Source organism: Pogona vitticeps, chromosome 4 (genome assembly GCF_051106095.1).
Source record: "Pogona vitticeps strain Pit_001003342236 chromosome 4, PviZW2.1, whole genome shotgun sequence".
NCBI classification, from domain to species: Eukaryota; Metazoa; Chordata; class Lepidosauria; order Squamata; family Agamidae; genus Pogona; species Pogona vitticeps.
The window spans coordinates 80,826,251-80,847,515 of NC_135786.1; the positions used below are offsets into that span (position 1 = coordinate 80,826,251).

General features: G+C 40.6%; 1 protein-coding gene across 16 annotated transcripts in view; it reads right to left on the bottom strand.

Moving 5' to 3' along the window:
- The window catches only part of ERICH3 (glutamate rich 3), a 98,358-nt gene that overhangs the window by 56,153 nt on the left and 20,940 nt on the right, over nucleotides 1–21,265 (bottom strand). For 14 of the 16 annotated variants that reach the window (XM_078392989.1, XM_078392985.1, XM_078392987.1 and 11 more), the window contains 2 exons: nucleotides 12,384–12,477; nucleotides 2,228–2,353 (listed from right to left, as the gene is read on the bottom strand). In XM_078392989.1, the coding sequence (XP_078249115.1) occupies nucleotides 2,228–2,353; nucleotides 12,384–12,477 (220 nt within the window). Of the gene's footprint in view, nucleotides 1–2,227; nucleotides 2,354–12,383; nucleotides 12,478–19,642; nucleotides 19,755–21,265 lie in introns of those variants that run through there. The other 2 variants (XM_078392993.1, XM_072997806.2) reach the window with 1 other exon arrangement.

A 21,265-nucleotide genomic window follows, 5' to 3' on the forward strand; every position in this document is an offset into this window, starting at 1 on the left:
GTCCTCAAATACAGTCTGCAGCTTTTTAAAATCAGGTTTCACCTCAGGAGATGCGGATTTCAAAGGTTTGCCAGTCACACATTATTTTCCCCATGGCTTTAGGCCAAAGTGCATAGCCTCTGGTGGGCTCTGGGAAAAATGTTGAGTGATTGGTGAACCTTTGTCCACAGAGATGGATAAAGCCAGTGAAATCTACATCCATTGAGGTGACACTTTCAGTCTCAAATTGATTCTAAAATGGCTGCAGACTCCATTTTGGAACTACCTTTGAACAAGTTAGTTCCACCATCTGGCCAAAATGGTTTGGGGGATTTTTCTGTCCCCTGCCCCAACTCTGTAATGCCCAACATGATGAAGAGTCTTGTAAGACTCGAAAGCTAGCCTGTCTGTAAAATTTTAGTGGTCTTATAAAGGTATTTCCCCACCAGTTTTTTTTTTTAATTTCACACATGGGCTATAATGCCTTTTTCTTTTTTTACTGAGCCTATATAGGTTTTTCATTCAAAATATAAGTGCGGAGTGTAGAGACATAAAGAGGAGTGAGAGATATCACTAGTGAAAATAGCCTGGAATTGTTTGCCATTCTGGCAAAAACCCTAACCCATCCTCTCTTCTCTATAGACTCCCCCCCCCCCCGGTTTCGAAAACCACAAGCATCTCCCTTTCATTCCAAGACTTCTCAGTACCAGACAATTTTCCTAGCCTCTCTAAAAGAAGAGGGTGAGGAAAGAGGGAATAGGATATGTCTACTGTATTCCAAACCAACTAATAGGTTTTCTTAATTTCTCACTCTTCTGTGGATGGAGATTCGCGTCTGGGAAAGTACAGGACATGGTAGAGAAATACAAGTCCACATCCAGATTTTCTTTTTAAATTCCATTGGCAAATTGTTAAGAACCACTGGTCCAGGTGATCCATAAGGCCCCTTCAAAGATGTTGGCACTGCCAGCTGTTTCTGCTGTTATGAGTTGTTCAGCTGACTAGGGGGAAGGGAAGATGACAGCCCTTTTGTTAAATAATCTCCATCTTTGTTTATGACTAAGGAGTTCTCTTCCTTAAGATTCCATGATTCTAAGACAGTTGGTCTCAACAGTTGTTTTATGCTCTGAGAGAGAGAGAAGAAGAAGAAGAAGAAGAAGAAGAAGTAATATGGGTAGATTTCTCAGACATGTTAAGAGCTAGCACAGCACAAAAGCTGACATCTTCGAGAGACTTGGACTCCTGAAGCCTTTGGTCTATGGGTCTGCTCTTGAACTATATGAATTCTATAGGATCAACCATGGAAGACATCAGCATCACAAAGGGAAACGGATGGTAGGAACAACTGACAGGTCAAACAAAGTGAGAATGAAGCCAACCTCCAGCCATGTCTCTACTTTTTGTGTGAATGAGATAGTATCTTCTCCACTCTGTCCATTCTCACTCCTTGTATCGCTCTCTTTGTTTTTGCAGATTTTCCTTGACTTTTGGTGTTCATGTGGGAAGAAACAAGCGTTTCTCTGATGGACGGTGACAGGTTCTTTATGCAGATGGGACATGGCCTCCTGCCACCTTGCTCTCAGGAGATGACTGTGTGGAACTTGGTGGCCATAGGGACCCTTACATTCTGAGATGATGCCAACTTATTAGTTCTAGCCAATTATATGTTATTCTTCTATCTTTTCTTCCATCCTTAGTTTTATTCCCTGCTAATATAGAATTATTGTAGAAGATGTTATTACTGTTGCTATATATTTTATTATTTATAATTTCCAAAGGTTATTAATTGAACATTTTGTTCAAAAAATTGGGCTGACTCAAATGACAGATATTTATACTCTTTTAACAAATATTTTTGAATATTCATATCAGGCAACATTAATCTGGGATTTCTACTCCTCCATACTAACCTATAACTTTCAAGTGTTCCTTCAAGAAACATGAAATCACATATTTTTTTATTTTCAAATCATAAAGTAGAAACACAAAATCACATAGTCTTGAGTAGCTTCATATTAAATTAAGAAAAAGATAGCTTGAATACACTGAGTGGTTACCGTTAAGTGTTGTAGACTCACAAAACCACCATGTTCTTTTGATTAGACCACACTCCCCATCAAAATAAAAAAAGCATTCATTTGCATCATAATCCATAACAGAAAATTATCTTTGTAGTCCTCAGCTAAACAAGACAATGGACACTTATTTTAATGATATTTTAGAAGAAGCAGCCACAAGATAGCCATACTTCCATGTCAAGGACCTTGTGGAATATGGCCTGAGCTAAACATTCCCGTATGTACTTCTGGTGATCCTTCTTCATGGTATTCAGCTGGTATTCCTTCTCTGGTATTATTCTTCCACTTCTTGAGATCTGCCACGAAAAAGGTAAAATGGTAAGTACAGAGGATGGTAGACCAGAAGATACAAGATCGCAGGGACTGTATGCAATAAATGGGGATGATGTGTACCAGTAACATATCCAATGTGATGCAGTGGATAGAGTGATGGGAAAGGGCTCAGGAGCTATGAGTTCAAATCCCTGCTCAGCTATGGAAACACTCTCTCTCTCTCTCTCTCTCTCTCTCTCTCTCTCTGTGTGTGTGTGTGTGTGTGTGTGTGTGTGTGAGAGAGAGAGAGAGAGAGAGAGAGAGAGAGAGAGAGAGAGAGAGAGAAAGAAAGAAACTGGTAAAACCACTCCTTAAATACTTCACTTACCTTGAAAATCCTATAAGAGTTGCTATAAGCCCATTCTGATCTGACAGCACATAACAATGTGTACTAGCATATCCACAGGACTTTGTTACACATGCTTCTGAGACATTGGATCAAAGTACTTTAGATTAGAAAATATTGTAATAGAAACTACAAAACATCAGCATCATGTTTTGTAATAGAAACTATTCTATTACAACTATCTGTGTACTAAACAGGGAAACAGAACATGTTGGAAAAGATCAAAAGATATACAACAGTTTTGTAATCCCAGTAAGCACCCTTGCATGCTTTCAGTGCAAGGCCAACTACTTTTGAAATGGAGGCACGTTTCAGCAGCAGTTTGTGACATAAGAGCAGCGGTTCAAAAGACGCTTAAATAGAACAAGCATGAAGGTAAGCCCATCTTTGAAATCTAGCCACTGTGTTTAGTTTTGTGTATAAAATTTTGTATAGGTGTGCAAGTGAAGTACAGTAGATAAAATGTTGTGCTAGGTTTTGGGAGCCCCAGATTCTAATTCATCCTGAATCATGAAGCTCTCTGGAAGACACTGGGCAAGTCAGTCTTTCTTAGCACAAGCAACCTTACAGGGTTGTTGTAAGAAATAAGTGGGAAGAGAGTTAGGTAAATCATACTGAAGTCACTGGGATACAAGTACTAATACTTAATATAATGGGATAAATATAATAAACAGCAATAACTGTAGCAGCAGCAACAGGCGCATACAGTGCCAGAGATACATATGATTTGTCACTTCTCTCTTTAAAATGCATTGAAGTGGATGCTGGGTTAAGACCAGACCTACCATTAGCTGGAGTGAGGCAGCTGCCTCACACAGAAGCGTACTGAGAGCAAACAGCACTTGCTACTTTCTCAATGAGAGGGCCACTGGCCACTATGGCCTGGATAAGTACTTCCATTTCTGCACCCACTTTCTCATGTAGCTGAACAACTCGTTGTTCTTGCTGTTGCTGCTCTACAGCCCTACATATATGGCTGCTTTTTTTCCTACTATTGTCATGCCTTTGAAGGCTGCCCAAGTAAACCAGGAGGGGAACAATGGCATCTACCATTTACAACAGCTGAGGTAGAACACTTGTCTTCCTTGATACAGTCGTGACCAGCTGGACAATTTCCCCCACTCTACAACGAATCCGCTTTACATTGAAGCTTTTGCGATCACAAAATGATGTTTTAAATGGGGTTTTTTCACTGTGCGATGATCGGTTCCCTGCTTTGGGAACCAATTTTCACTTTACGACGATCAGCAAACAGCTGATCGTCGGGTTTCAAAATGTCTGCCAGCTGAAGAAAATGGCTCCCTGCTGTTTTCTAGGATGGATTCCTCACTTTACAGGCACCAAAAATGGTCGCTTTATGGAGGATCTTCGCTGGACGAGCAGGTATTCAGCCCACTGGAACGCATTCAACGGTTTTCAATGCATTTCAATGGGTTTTTAAAATTTCGTTTGATGACGTTTTCACTCTACAGCGATTTCGCTGGAACGAATTAACGTCAAGTGAGGCACCACTGTATTATTTTGCTTCCCCCCCCCATTTACTGTTCTGAACATTACCTCACATAACAAAAGAATGTAGCTTCCTAAGAGTTTCTAAAGGGATTGTGGGGGTTGTGGTCCTCAAAAGCAGCTTTTCCAAGCTCTGAGTGCTTTGGAGAGGTGTCACTTCCTTCATTCTCTGCCGTCAGATCCAAAATGTCTCACAACAATCCTGCACCCACTCCTCTTCTGGTCGTCAGTTATTGGATTTTAGGATGAACACGTGACAAAACAGAATGTGCCTCCATCTGTCTCTGTACCCATGTGCCCATGCACTGAGATCATCATTGTTGGCCCTCCTCTGAGTACTTCTTGCCAGTGGTGGATTATAGCAATTGAGAAGGACACCATCTTAGTACACCACACTCTTTACAGAATTCTTTACAGGATTTCCTCCAGGTGAGGTTCCCCTTGCAGTTACCTCACTAACCCTGAGGTAGTAGGCAAATACCTTTCCATTCACTCAGAGTGTTAATATGATGGCAATATATGGCAGCTGCCAGTTTTATCTAGTTTTATTGAACAGGTAATGTTTTATTTATTTGTTGTTATGGCTGTATTCTCTCCTGAATCATCCTAAGATTATTTACACTGAGAGCAGCAGATAATTATTGTTCCATCTGATGTGGGTGTCGGTACCCAAGGATAATGTGCTGCAAGACAAGCTATCTATGCCTTAACGATAATCTGGTTGCACATTATGCTCATCCAGCAGCCCCACTGAATGAGAACATTAACTGCCAACAATTCTAAAGTCACTTGTTAGCAGATGAAACTGAAGTTGCTTCTTAAAAACCACACTCAATGGAGTAACTTTCTGTGTCCCTTGTTCTTTCCCTGGGTCAAATCACATCTTAAGGCAAATCTATAATTTCCTCCTCTTATAATGTTATCCTGCCAAGTGGGCAGATCTTTCAGAGCTACATGCCCGAGACTTCAGACATGCAAACAAAGCTACGCTGTTTCCCAAACAACCAACTGCAAAGCAAAAGTGAAATTCTTATCACCAGGTTTTATAGCCCCTCTGTCTGATGAAGACTTCTAGAGAACGCAAACACTCAACATTTGTCACTTTTTAGTGATTTAACAAAGATGTTGTCTAACTCAGAACTCTGTTTCTAGAACTGGATAAAAAGACTACTTTTGATCTTTCTTTCTGGAAAAAGAAAGGAGACTAATTTGCTAAATGAAGACTTAGGCAAGCTGGTGATAGAATAAACAATCAGTCTTTCCCTATGCTTCTAAATGCATTAACTGTATTATTTACTTCACTCCAACTTTCTCTTTAATGACTAATCTCTCAGTCTCCTTACCTTCTCAGGTCTTATAAAAAATTAAGATACAGACAAGGGGTAAATAAGTCAGCCAGACCCCATCCTTCCACCACTGTGTGCGATTTTGCTGTTGGTGTCTAGGGTGGCTATGCATACATCCTCCCCAAAAGAGGAAAAGAATCAAATACTACAAAGAGGCTAGAAGAGAGTGAAGATTTGAATAAAATTTGTGTGTTTTTGAATATGCATTGATGCAGAATTAGAAATCATTACTTCAATTTAAAGAGAAATACAAAACATTGTACCCTACACTAGTGATAGCACTGCCTGTGTGTCTGCTCAATCTATTGTCTAGGTCAGTGGTGTCAAACTGTGGCCCTCCAGATGTTCTTGGACTTCAACTCCCAGAAGCCTTCACCACCACCTCTGCTGGCCAGGATTTCTGGGAGTTGAAGGCCAAGAACATCTGGAGGGCCACAGTTCGACACCACTGGTCTAGGTGTTAGCACTGAGAGAGAGCTTCAAGTTGCTACTTGTCTTCTACCGGAACACCAGTCCAGGTGTAATATGGCAGATGGTCAAGCCATCGATGAAGGGACTTGAGAATAGTCAACAGGTGGAGTTCTCAGATTAAGGTCTAAGGTCTGAACATAGACGTCCATGTACTGTATAGGCTTCTAGTTCTGACCTGAATGGCATCACTCAAGCTGTATATGACACCATTCTAGAATGTCCTTCACACCCTTAAAGAATTGCTTTTAGGTACACTTTGTAGTTTGGAGGCCTTCACTTGCCTCAGTAAATGTGGCTCTTTTAATCCCAGCCTAAAACCTGGTTTTTGTTTCCTTTGAAAAAGAACCTGTTTTTTATATAGTGCCGGAGCGTGGGCTTCAAATTATAAGGTGGAAACAAGAAATCACATAGTTTTTGATTTGCAAATTACAAAGCAGAAACACAAAATCGCATAGTCTTGAGTTATGAAGCTATTAAATCCAGCAGCACTGACAATAGTTATGAAGCTACTCAAGAACAAATCATGTCTCAAGATGGATATAACAGACGCATGCTACAAAATGGTTTAGTATCATGTTTACTGCTTAGCACCATGCAGTGATAGAAAGGATTTAATATATGCTAAAAGCTCAAACTCTGTGCCAAGATAGCAAGTATACGTAGACCTCATCAATCTATCTCATTTAAATGTCTCCAGCAGCATTTAAATGGGCTGCTGCTATATTAGTGATCGTCAGTCATGTTTATTAGGACAGAACAAAGCTTCAGTTCCCACTAATATTTCTTCATCATTCTTTTCCACTATTAGACATCCTGAACTTACTCTGTTTTCCCAAAAATAAACCCTAGTACGATTTTTCAGGATGCTCGTAATATAAGCTCTACCCCCAAAATAAGCCCTAGTTAAGTGAAACCCCACCCTCCACATTTGTGCAGCAACCAGAAGAATATATGATTGTATTTGAATAAATGTAGATTGTTGTACATGGGGGGAAAAAATCCCCTGAAAATAAGCCCTAATGCATTTTTGGAGCAAAAATCAATATAAGACCTTGTCTTATTTTCGGGGAAACACAGTAGAACAGTATTATTTGGCTTCAAATGTCACTTGAAAATGGTAAATGCCTCATTAGGTGGCAGAATCCCTCCCCCCCCCATAGCTTTTATTCAAATACCTTGTGAATAAGCCTTTAAAACCCCCACTCCCATCTCATGACGATTAGCCGAATTCTCATTTATCTTTAATTTCTGTTCATGACAATATCTACACCTTAAATAGTAATTTACAGAGAAGCTGCAGTCTGTCCTCTACCAAGCAGAAGGACCTGTCCTCTTTCCTTTCTTCAACTACTTTGTCTTACAGTTAACTCTGTGCACATGTGTAAGAGATGTCCTATTAAATGCAGCAACAAGGCCACACACCCTTGATAGCTAGAGAGTGAACCCTTTGGCAGGCCTGCTCAAACTGCATAAATATGTGGGGGGAAGCATGCTAGCTTCAACCACCTTCATTCACCATTTCTATCACCCTATATATTACTGGGTTTCTGAAGGAGAAAACCTTCTCTATCTTTAAAGGCTCTCTACTTGATTTCAAGCTCTGAACAAGATTTCAGACCGCATGGAAGCCTGCACAGATAAAGGAAGCACGTCCATTCACTATCCCGCCTCCTATGTTTAGGGAGCGACTGAAATGGAAATGGAGGGGGTAGCACTAGTCCTGGGGATCTGCAGTCTGAACTATGGGCACCTTACCTGAAAAGCTTCCCTTCTCATGCCCATCAGAACCACTTATGGCAGTGCACTGAAAACCGATTAATACCGTAACAGGCCATATTTGTTCCATTTTGGTTTTTTTCTGGTCTGTAAGTGAATTCTCAGGCTGCAAGTCAAACCTAAATTTTTCAGCCAGAGAAGTCTGTAACTCAAAAAGTCTGTAAGTCAAGCCGTCTGTAAGTCAAGGGTCCACTGTATGACTGCAACACAATTCTTTACCTAAAATGTTGCTTTTGTTTATATTTAGGGTTAATGGTCTTCCCCTCTTCAGCAGGTGGGAGGTATTGTTGTTACCTGGAACCAGCAGGAAGAGGTATGGATATTTACCATAAAACAAGGACCAAATGGCTATACAAACAAACAGATAAAAGCCAATCCCACTCCTAAATTCATCTATGAAATGCATAGTTAAAACATAAGAACAACACTGTTTAAAGAGCCAATGTACCATATTGGCCTATTTCTGCCTTCACTATAACATGTATTTTCTATTTGAAGCAGGAGTCCTCTACAAAGTGATGAGGCCATTCTTTAGTTGGAGAAAATGTTTATGCTACCCAATGATTCCATAAAACTGTGATCTAAAAGTACACAAGAAAAGTAATCTGAATCCCTGAGAGAGGGAGATAAGACAGAGCAGAGATTGCCCTCACTGGTGGAGACTGGTTTGGTTGGCACATCAGAACAAACCTGATGGGGAAAAAGGCCTGTCCAGCAGTCTGTTGCCACTATGGTCAACTCTGGGAAATCCACAGCACATTCTCTCCCATGTTTCCTGGCAACCAGTCTTGATGGACATACCTTTGATGGGGGGGGGGGGGGTAATATATAGCCATCATGACAAGCAGCCTTTGAGAACCTGATCCTCTGTGAATTGTCTAATCCTTCTTTGAAGCCATTCAAATTGGTAGTTGTAGTGGACACCCTGCCTTCCCATATATGTAATGGTATTAGCCTTCACCAATGGGAGCTGTTGGGAGGCGGAACCAGAGAAACCAGAAGGGAGCGGTGATCAGAGAAGAGAGGTTTGGTCATTTTTTAGTGAGTTCAGTCAGAGTCAGAGATGAGAGTCTGAAGTAGAAGTTAGTCTGTGGTAGTTAGAGAGGATAGCCGAGTTAGGAGTTAAGAGTGTGGAACTTACAGAGAGCTAAAAGAGTTAAGGGTGAAACAAGTTATTACTAATCTAATAAATACAGTGGTGCCTCGCTTGATGACGTTAATTTGTTCCAACGAAGATCCTCCATAGGGGCGGCCATTTTCAGTGCCTGTGCAGTGAGGAATCCATCCCTAAGCACAGCAGGGGAGCATTTTCTTCAGCAGGCGGGCATTTTGAAATCCAACGATCAGCTGTTTTTGATCATCGTAAAACGAAAATCGGTTCCTGAAGCAGGGAACCGATCATCGCAAAGCGGAAAAACCCCATTCAAACCATTGTTTTGCGATCGCAAAAGCGATCTCAAAAACCTCACCATCAAGCGGGTTCATCGTTAAACGGGGTAATCGTAAAGTGGGGCACGACTGTACATTAAAGTCTGTAAAGAACCTGTTTAAGCAAACTGCAATCAATAAACCTGTGTTATTCAACTTTATACTCAGCTTGTACCTCAGACTTTCTAATTAAAGGATGCTGACAGAGGTCGACTGGTGGCAGCAGAAAAAAGAGAGCATGTCATGGGCCTCAGGCTAGTGAAACAAGCAGGGGCCACGTGGGTAATCGTTACAGTAGTCACTGCACATCCAGCCTGGAGGCACAAGTAATGTCCACAGAAAGCTTTACGGGGCATCCAAAAGGCAGTCAAAAGGCAGATCAGGGAACAGGGATGCAGCCTGTGCTGGATGGGGTGACACTCCCCCTGGAAACCCAGGTGCACAGCCTGGGGTACTCCTGGATTCGTCTCTGAGTCTGGATGCCCAGGTTTTGACTGTCACCAGGAGTGCATCTGCACAGTTAAAAGTTGTATGTCAGCTATGCCCATTCCTGGAGAGCTCTGATCTGGCTACAGTAACACGTGCCTTAGTTACATCCCAGCAGGATTACTGTGACACATTCTACATGGGGCTGCCCATGGAAAGTGCTGGGAAAAACACAGAAGCCATGTTGCTAGCTGGGGCTGGACCCAGGCATCACACAACTCCCCTGTTACAGCAAATCCACTGGTTGACAATCCATTTCCGGGCAGAATTTAAAGGGGTGGTTCTAAATGGCTTGGGTCCAAGCTGTCTCAAGGGCTGCATCTCCCTTTATAAGCCTGCTAGAGTATTAAGATCTACAGGAGATGCCTTCCTCTCAGTCCCACCACCTTCAAATATGTATTTGGTGGAATGTGGGAGAGAGCCTTCCCTGTTGCTGCTCCCAGGCTCTGGAACTCCCTCCCACAGGAGGCTAGGCTGATCCCATTATTACTGCCCTTCCACAAGCAGACAAAACTTTCCCTGAGTGAATGGCTGCCAAGTGGGGGTTTTAAATGGACTGTTGTGCCTTACAGCAGTGGTCCCCAACCTTGGGCCTCCAGATGTTCTTGGACTACACCTCCCAGAAGCCTTCACCACCACCTCTGCTGGCCAGGATTTCTGGGAGTTGAAGTCCAAGAACATTTGGAGGCCCAAGGTTGGGGACCGCTGCCTTACAGCATTGAAGGTTTTTTTGGTGTTGCTTATGTTTTTTTTTATATTGTATTCATTGATCCTTTTTGTATTGTATACTCATTATTACTATATTAAATACTGTAGTGCCTTTTAATTATTATAAGCTGCCTTTGGTCCTTTTTAATGAGAAAGGTGAGTTACAAATATTGTAAATAAGTGATAAAATAAATAAAATTCTCAGGATTGTGTGGGGATGGTTTGGGGCCTGTTGGCTACAGACACCCTCCATTCCCTCCCATGTTGGGGATAACATGAGTATTTTCCCTCTCACTGATGTCAGTGAGAAGAGGTGTTTTTTTTTTTTTTTTTTTTTTTGAAAAAGCAAGAGAATATCTGGGAGAAAAACAGAAAGAAATCAGAAGGGCTGTAGACATGGGACTAGTATCAAAAGAGACCTCTATTTCTCCCCCATTTAGGATTATTCAATGTTTCCATTCCAGTTTTTCCATGGCGTCCAATATTCATTAAATGGAGTTTAGCTTTGTCATTCTACCTTATCTTTAGGATCTCTAATATTGTTGTAATCATTATTCATATTACTCCTTTAAGCTGATGTTACATGCTTGGTAGAATCGACACCATCGGCACCAATAACTGTTTTATACCTCCTTTTTCAGCTCATTTGTTCCAAATTATTCTTTTCCTTTGTATAAAGGAGAGCATTTGCCATTGATTTTTTTCTACCAGATGCTAATTAGCTAGCTGCCTATGGTTATATGAAGTTTCTAGGTGATTCAGGCTGTTCCATGAGAAGAAGAAAATAACCTAAAATGGAAGGTGCCATCAGGGGAACCATTATTGTGCTTTACTCTCACTGACTGCTTTATCAATAGGTTAAAACAGATAAAGACATTCTGAACTCAGGATTAGCATATTCTGCACATGGTTGTCTCCCTCTTCTTCATGCTTCAACACATTTTGAAGTAATTCAACCCTCAAACATATCCCAGCGTCAAAAAGTTAATATTTGGGAGCACAGCTGGAAGTGTTACTATTTGTGGGTACAAATCTCAGAACCATCTAATGGCCATGCAGACTGGGGAATTGTCATCATCCAAAACAGGGACTTTTCAAAGCCGTGATCCATGCTAACAAAACATTGCACAACCACATTTAAACAACAGTGGTTCATCTAGTCTACTCACCTATGCTTCTCTATTTATCTTATCATTGAAGTGCTGTTTGATGTGATGAGTCAAAAGGGACTTTAGTGAAGAGTCAAGTGGCCAACTGCAACTCTGGAGGAAAAGACTTCTCTACTGCCACTTCCCAGAGGCCCCCTACAACCCACTTCTATGCATATTTACTCAGACGTAAGTCCCACAAAATTCAACTGGACACAGCTTAGAAAGTGAGCATTGGATTGCAGGCCTGGATATACTGCAGACCATATTAGGCTGTCAGCATTAGATGTTGTCACAATGATTAATGACAGCTGTGATTGCATTACTACACATTTTTAGTAATGCCAAGGCATTAAGGCATATTTTTGCTTGGTAGCAAGCCTTTTTTGAAGACTGGGTGGTGAATAAAATACAGGAAGCTGTGATAGGAGCAAGGAACAAAACTGAACAATAAAATCACTATCCAATAATTATATGATTACAAAGCTTGATACAAAGCCCAAAGAACCACGGCTGAAATACCCACTCAAACAGTTCATGGAGTCACTCTTGGTATAACCAGCTTCACAGGGATATAACAATGATAAAAGGTAAGGAACAACCATGTACAGCATGAACAATTTGGATGGAGGAAGGAGGAAATAAAATGTGCATAACTTAGGCTGCAATCCTGCACCCACTTACCTGCATTAAGTTCCACTAAGTTTAGTGGTGCTTACACTGGAGTGGGTGTATATAGTACTGGACAATACATATATGAAATAACTGAAAGAAAAGGAAAAAAATACAAACCTACCAGTCCAGATCTTAGAAGGTGACGTCTTATCCTAGTGTTGCTGAAATAGCCTGCAAGGTGCTTGTCTGTTAGGCTGTTGTAATTTGCAAGGGATCTGAAACAAAATCATACTATTATTAGTTCTAAGAACCCAGATAATCATATACTGAAAAATACAAGGGATCAAAAGAATCAGAAATATCAGTATTACACTTTTTAAGACTAAGATTGCCTCTACACTTTGCCCTGACAATTGTGTTTACTATGGGCATGCTACTATACCTATAGCAGAGCAGTGAAGGCTATAGTGCTCTAGATCAGTGGTCCCCAACCTTAGGCCTCCAGATGTTCTTGGACTACAACTCCCAGAAGACTTACCACCACCTCTGCTGACCAGGATTTCTGGGAGTTGAAGTCCAAGAACATCTGGAGGCCCAAGGTTGGAGACCACTGCTCTAGATATTGCTAGACTCCAGTTTCCACCAGACCAGCTAATGATGAGGGATGAGAGGTATTGGAGGTCATCAATATTAGAGAGTCGCAGATTCTAAGTCCTTTCTCACAGTGGCATGGGGGAGAGAATGTTTGAACCAGTACATGTGTCTTTAAACAGCTTCCATGGGCCAAACACTACTTAAAATGGGTGCCTCAGGATGTTTTGCTGCTGAGAGCCCTTTAAGGATGTGTTGTGGTAAAAACATGGCAGAGGTAACTGGAAATGCATCTCTTCCAATTCCAAACAACCAAAAGAATGGTGCATATAGATGCAGTTATTGGCTTAGCCTCAGTTACCCTCTATTTTCTTACCTGCATTATTAGCCCAATGACTTTGAAAGGAGTTGAAAAGCTATTAGCTTGCTGAGTCATAGCAAACAAGGGAGCTCTTCTAGAGAAAGGGCTCTATATCAGAAAAACATGATAAAGGCAAAAGACTTAACAGGGAGAAAAGACTTACAGGAAGTTTATTTCTGGTTTCACAATAATCCCACAGGTAGGTTACAGCAGATAAATTAAACTTTAAACAGTCAGTTTAGTTTGCCATGTCGTACTTGGTGATTAAACACTGGTGCTATAGCAACTGTTTTATATTACTTCCTTTATTCTGTAGCTTGCATTTGCATCTGAAACTGCTGGATTACAGCAATTATGCCAAGTATTGACGTATACAATGCCGCTTGGCACTCATGTGCTGCCTTAAAGAGTACAGATTAATCTTAACCTTATACTCTTTCATTTACTTCCTTCTGTGTATTTCATGACCCAGATAAGAAGTTAAAACACAACTAATCTCAGGTATCCGGAGAACTGGAGCAACCTTAGCTGCCAATCCTTGTAGAATCTTGTTTCATTTCAATTGTGAGCAGTCTTTCTTTAGCAAAATATCTAGCTGAATTAGAGTATCAAATGAGCACCTGATTGAAAAACCAGCTATAGCGTTACAATACTCAATAGAACATGTCACCTCCCAAACTCCATTTTTCTTGCTTGTTACAACTAATTTCAAAAGAAATGACAGATATGGATAGTCGCACTGATACACTTTGCTTCTCACCTGCCTAAAACTCACCAGAGATTATAGCCTGAAAAGTATGGATCCAACCTGTTTTTCCATTTTGATTCCGATCTTTATTATGGTCACAGACCAGCAGATATATTCAAATATTATTATTATAGATATTAATATAGTGCAAAAGTACAATTAAAAATATACTGCCTATTACAATATGACTAAATTTAATAGAATCTACATAGTTTCACAGAACTGAGGAGATGGTGGACAATGCACCTATTACTAAACATCTGGCATTGGTTTAATTGGTGCAAGGAGGGAACAGCGACACTTCATTGCTGTCACACAGAGCTTCACCACTGCTTTAGTTATATCAGATTTTTTTTTGTCTGAGAGTAAGCACAACATAAAATTCTCTGGACCTCCATTGAAATTGTGGCCGAATTGATTGGATGAGATCCTTCCAAATATCATGATAGAAGGAGCATTTTAAGAGGACATAATCAGTACTTTCAATTTCCACCTCATTGCAAGGGCACATTCAATTAGCGACTGGCAAACCCTGATATCTAGAGTCATAGGGTTGGAAGAGACCACTGAGGCCATCCAGTCCAAAACCCCATTATGTGAAAACATCCATCAAAGTACTCCCAACAGATGACCATCCAGCCTCTGCTTAAAAAGCTCCAAAGAAGGAGATTCCACTGCCCTTTGAGGCAGCCTATTCCACCGCCAGACAGTTCTGACTGTCAGGAAGTTCTTCCTAATGTTCAGATGGAATCTCTTTTCCTGTACAGTGGACCCTCGACTTACAGACGGCTCGACTTACAGACTTTTCGAGTTACAGACTTCTCTGGCTGCAAAATTTAGATTCGACTTGCAGCCAGAGAATCGACTTACAGACCAGAAAAAAACCAAAATGGAATAAAAATAGAATAAAAACCACTGGTTATGGGATTAATCGGTTTTCAGTGCATTGTAGGTCAATGGAGATTCGACTTACAGACTTTTCGACTTGCAGCCACCATTCCAATACGGATTAATTCCTTAAGTAAAGGGTCCACTGTAGTTTGAAACTATTGCTCCGTGTCCTAGTCTCTCGAGCTCTGGAAAACAAACCTGTCCCCTCTTCAACATGACATCCTTTCAAATATTTAAACATGGCTATCATGTTCCCTCTCAGCCTTCTTTTTGTAAGGCTAAACATTCCCAACTCCCTAAGCCGCTCCTCATAGGACATTGCTTCCAGATCTTTGACCATTTTAGTCTCCCTCCTCTGGACATGTTCCAGATTGTCAACATCCATTTTGAATTGAGGTACCCAGAACTGGACACAATACTCCAGGTGAGGTCTCACCAAAGTAGAATAGAGTGGTACTATCATTTCCCTTGATCATCCTATTGATACAACCAAGAATCACATTGGCTTTCTTGGCAGCTGCACCACACTACTAACTCATGTTCAGCTTGTGGTCTACCAAGACTCCTAGATCCCATTCACAGGAACTGTTGTCTAGCCAGGTGTCTTCCATCCTATATCTGTGCAGTTTAATTTTTTTCCGCCCAGCCACAGGACCTCACATTTCTCCCTGTTGAAATCCATTTTGTTAGTTGTGGCCCAGGAGTCTAATTTGTCAAGGTCATTTTGAATTTTAATCCTGTCCTCTAGGGAATTAGCAACCCCTGCCAATTTGGTATTATCTGCAAATTCAATCAATATATTCTCTATTACTTCATCCAAGTCATTGATAAAGATATTGAATAACATGGGACCCGGAACAGAATCCTGGGGCACCCCACTAGTCACCTCTTTCCAGGATGAAGGGGAGCCATTTGTGATCACCCTTTGGGTTCAGTCAGTCAACCAATTACAGATCCCTCTAACAGTAGAACTATCTATTCCACATTCTACTACCTTCTACCTGTCTATCTAGACTGAAGTACATTAAACCTAGCTGGCATAAAAGCTTTCCTAAATGTTTTTCCATTAATATTCACAAATTTGCTGTTACTATCCAAGTTGGATAGCATGTAGTTGCCAACTGGCTACAATGAACCACCTGGTATGATGAATATGGTGGTGTTTCTTATGCATACCCATATCTCCACGCAAGTACCCCCATTCTCTCCTGTGTGAAATAATGCTCAGCACACAGAGGATATGCATTTGGGAGCATGGATGAGTATGAGGCAGATGTGAATCCACTGGAACCTTAATCACTTTGGCAGGTGTGTAATTCCCAGGGTAAACTACAAGTTTATGTAGATTCCTTTCTATGTGCTTCTACACATTTCCATGCGTACCCTTCCCACACTATGATGTGTTAACAAAAGACCATATGCCCACATATCTTCACTTATCTCCTTCCCCATATGTTTCATAAAGTGGGATATAATACAGGGACTTATTTAAACCAAAGGGACACAAACAATTAGTAAGTGTTGGAGTTTTGAATTTCTTTGTTAAATTCCCTTTTTTGCTATGTAGAAATATAGAGATCCATAGAGGAGAATAGCTATAAATTCCCCAGAGTCCACCCTTTTCTTGTTAACTGGCACTTAAGACTCAATAACTCACTCTGAGACATTTATAGGAGAAATAATTTTAAAATGTCTCTTGTTGCTTGAAATTACAAACTTGTGTATACTGCTTTCTTTACTGCACACACATATTAGCAACCAACTGAACAAATCAACAGCAACAAAACAATTGATGAGATAAATGAGCAGAACAATCAGGTCTCTGAAAATTTCAAAAGCTGGAAGGAATTATTGGTTATTGCTGGGTAGATAGTCAATCATCCCAACCCAGAAAAGTCCGTCCCAGTTCCTCAAACCACAGACAGCATGCAAGGTTGTAAATAAAACTCCAACACCCCTTCTCAAAGTCACATGCAGACATGGTCTTGAAGTCCCATCTTGCTACATAAATTCTGGAAGGGGTCTCTTGAAAGAGGCTTGGTCAGGATCTCTGCTGCCATCACTATGGTGTGACAGTAGATCATCTTGACGATGCCGCTCTCTGTCAGATCACACAATAAGTGGTATCTCCTGCCAATGTGTCGAGTCGCTCCACATATAGCTCCTCTACAATCTTCTCATATAAAATGCATGTATTTGAAATGTAGGTGCTTGACTTGCATCTTTCTGGAGGCTGCCACATTCAGAAGTATTATTATTGTGCTGTGCTTGACAAGAGGAGCAAAAGTTTCATCTAAGTCTTCATATTTCTGTAGGAACTGTTCCTAAATTGAGCAATAAAACACTCAGTCTTGCCTTGCGGGACTCCACTCCACCATTTTCACCTTGTTCCAACTTGAATACCCGCATGGACATGATGGTTTTCTTGCCTGGTGGTAGCTTAGTCAGCATCCATGTCTCATTTTTGTGCAGTATCTGATGGCTTGTTCTGGGGCATTTTCTAACATAGGTGCCTCTTCCAGTCCAACAACCTTGACATCTCCATCTGTGTCCTCTTCTTGTGGTGTATTACTCCTGAATTGTTTGTCACCACCTTGCTGCTTCATATCTGGCTCAGGCTGGGGAGGGATTGGCACAGCTTCATCTATGAGGGGTCCAGCATACTGGCCTTCTATTTCTCTCTTGTTAGCTATCTTTTGTTCACCAAAATGAACTACTTGTCTTACTCTGACTTCACCTTCTTTTAAGTTCATGACTTTATATCCTTTGCTACCAGCAGCACAGCACAGCCAAGCAAAAACCATAATTTGAATCCAGTCTCATGAGCCCTTAAACAGACAGTGGCTGCTAGGAAATTTCCAGAGCCAAATTAACTGTTAGACAGAATTGTGTATAATTTGTCCTCTTTTTTTAAACACCAACAGTCAAAGACTAGCTGAAAAACCAGATTATGACATTGTCTGGTGACGGATACCATCGATTTAGTTAAGTTTAACATTTTCTATCCCCTCACCTTTCAGATTCATACTGTCTATTGTAACAAATGTTTGCAGTTGCATCTATTAATTTAAAATAAATGCAACACCATCTCTTCAAGCTTCTAACATTGTTTTAGAAACCAAATTCTCATGGTCAATTCTTCATGGTATAATTAAGCTAGCAATGGTTCACTAAAGAAACAATATGGAAGAATCCTACTTGTTGATCAGTAGAGTTAGTCACTGGGAGTTATAATCTCATTTATGAATTGTACAATTTCATTTTATTGCCACTTTCGCACTTAAACTGTAATAGGAATAAAAGAAAGTGGAGCTTTGGTATGCTAACCAATCTTGCATTATTTCCGCCTGGCAATAAAGAAAAACTCCCTCCAAAGTCTCCTCTGCAAACAAAATAACTCTATACTTAATAAGGAGAGTAAATGTTATTGTTGTCTGCATTCAATCATTCAAAGGCTGCTCCTATGATACCTGTTTCCTGTATTCATATTATATTATATATACCCATCAAATTATACACAAACTAAAAAGAACTAAATTTGAGATACTAAAATTGGAATTAACTGTATACACTGCTGATATCTCAACTGATTTTTTAATACAAAAACAGTTTTGCCCTTATTTTCACGGCCACCTTTCCGTAATTGTCTAGGACTGAAAACTCTGCTTTTGCTGCCAAGCGAGACCATAAGAGAGCCTATAAGAAAGGTTCTGGGCATGTGTCACTTGTTTTATTTATTTCCCACTTTTCCAGAAATGGTACCCAAAGTAGCTCATAATGTAAGAAGTATAACAACTAAAAAGACAGCTGAAACTATTACAGATGATTATTATATCAAGAGATAGAATTATAATGATAAGAATAATAAACTTAGAATTGCAGAGCTGGAAGATCATCATGTCCAGCCCTGCCAAGGAGGCAGTGAGGAATCAAACTCCCAACCTCTGGCTCCACAGGCAGACACCTAACTCACTGAGTTATCCAGCAGTTCTATAATAAAATACCAAACAATACACTGGCCAAACTCCAGCTGTTTAATGTAATAAATGTATTAGAATAGGTCTGTTGAATCAATGGGGAATTAATTCCTTGATAAGTTCCATTGATTCCATTGATTTGAATAGGCCTATTCTCATTGTGACTTATTTTATCCTAGTACATTGTACTTACAGTAGGCCCATTTGAATCAATGGAACTTATGGAGAAGTAGACTTATCAAAACCCCATTAATTCAATGGGCCTACTTTATTATGATTTACTACACTAAGCAACAGGGTTTGGGCCAATATTATTTGTTTGTTTGTTTGTTCGTTCATTCATTCATTCCTTTCTAGCCCACTGTCCCGTCCACCCAGTGTCCTTTGTTTATTTCCAGTAACCACAAGTCCACCCTCTGGATGGTATGCCCCTCCTGTCCTATCATAGGCTCCTGCCCTTGAGCTCCCCATGATGGACAGGCATGCCGTGGGGCATTCTGCCACACCCACCTTATATCACAGCATCTCAGGATGGGTTACAAAGCTCTATAAAACCAATTTAAAACATGAGTTATTTAAAACAATTTGAAATCAAACAGCAAAAATGTAAACCACTCAGACATTAAAACCATTGCACTAAAACCTATGCAGGCACAATTCTCAGCGCAAGAAATAAAAAAATAAACTAATTTAATCTAACAACTCAAACTAAACAGGAAATGGAGGACAGCTGAACACAGAGTAAAAATGTACTAGAAAAAGATCAAAGCAGATCACCTAATGTGGTCACAGGGGTCTCTCCACAGTTACTGTACAAAGTTTAGTAGGCAACTACACCTTTCACTTGAGGCAGCAATCCCCCCAGCACTCACCTGGTCCTCCTCTTTCAGCTCCTTCCCCATTTCTCATTTGTAAATGATATCCTCTCTCTCAAAAGTAATGGGCAGGATGAACCCAAACACTCATCTGGTATAGCAGTCCGGCTGGGATAAAACATCAAATTAAGAGAACTTTGGGGGGAGGGGGCAAAACCAAAAGCAGTTTTGCAATACAGAACAGGAGCCAGGAAACAATTTGAGAACCCAGGAAAGCTAAAGAACAGAGAGACTAAGGGCAGGGCATTATCAAAAAGGCTACCAAGCAGATAACAATGGCAAACAGGGAGCCTGTAGGAGCGCGGCCCAAGGACAGAAAACTAATGTATTCACAGAGGCTTTCACAGCCGGGATCTAATGGTCCTCTGAAGATGCAGGCCACAGAGGTTGGCGAAATGTTAGGAAGAACAAACTTCAGAACACGGCCAAAGAGCCCAAAAAACCAACAACAACCACAGAAAACTAAGCTTGAAAAAAATGGCAAGGAGGAACAAAGAACTGAGGCAAGAAGTAATTAATGAGAAGAGATACTAAAAATGTCACAGTGTTTAGGATCAAGAGACTTTTATAGAAAGAGAGAGTGATCTTTCAAGGTTTTTGTTCTCATTGATAAAGCCTTCCACGATTTTGAATCCCATTACTTGGCAGGGTGCTTTTGCCCAAAATTATCTACCTGCACTACCAGATCTATCCAGGCAATGCTCCTCCGAGAAGTACACCAAGAGAACATCGACTAGAAGCCAGGCCTTCTCAGGTGTGGCACCCATTCTTTGGAGTCGGCTTCCACTTGAGCTACACCCGGCCACTTCCCTGCTTCCCTTGAAGATGTTGCTCTTCAGAAGGGCTTTTGATTGCAAGCTTGCATGGATTTCCTTGTGCCTCCTGCCCTGTCATTTTATTTATTATGAAATGTGCCATCTCAGTTTGGAAAGTTGACATGTTTTTACCTTTATTGTTCCAATTCCTTGTTTCTTTGTTATTGCATGTTTCATTTTATTATTTGTTAACCACTTAGAATAGTGCATCGCACTGATGGAGCTGTGTGTGTGTGTATATGTGTGTGTGTGTGTGTGTGTGTGTGTGTGTATATATATATATATATATATATATATATATATATATATATATATATATATATATATATATATAATGATCACTATTAATCAAATGGCCAAGAAGCCTAAAGTAACTGAGTCCGCCCCCCCCCCCCCCAAAAAAAAACAACAGTGACAAGGAATAGTCAAGACCTGCTATATTGCTAGGAGGAAGCAAGCTGAAGGAACTCCGTGGAAAAACCTCTTACAGGGCCAAAGATCACTAGCATGACCTCAGAAGGTTACATTTTAAAAGGAATTCCTTGTGTTACTCATTGCTGCTCAGAACACAAGTTGATGTTATTCTTATTGCTGCTCGGATTGCACATAAGTTGCATTGTCTTAGCAATAGGCCAAGAAAAATACAGGGAAATACTGCCTGGTTCCCTCTGGCGTTCAGTTCTGATATTGCACCTTGCAGATATTTACAGAAATAGAAAAAGTCAGAGTGAATTAATACTTTGTCTGCCTCTTTGGACTGCTAATAAAAGGACACGAAACATGAAAAGTTCTCAGAATGCTTTGA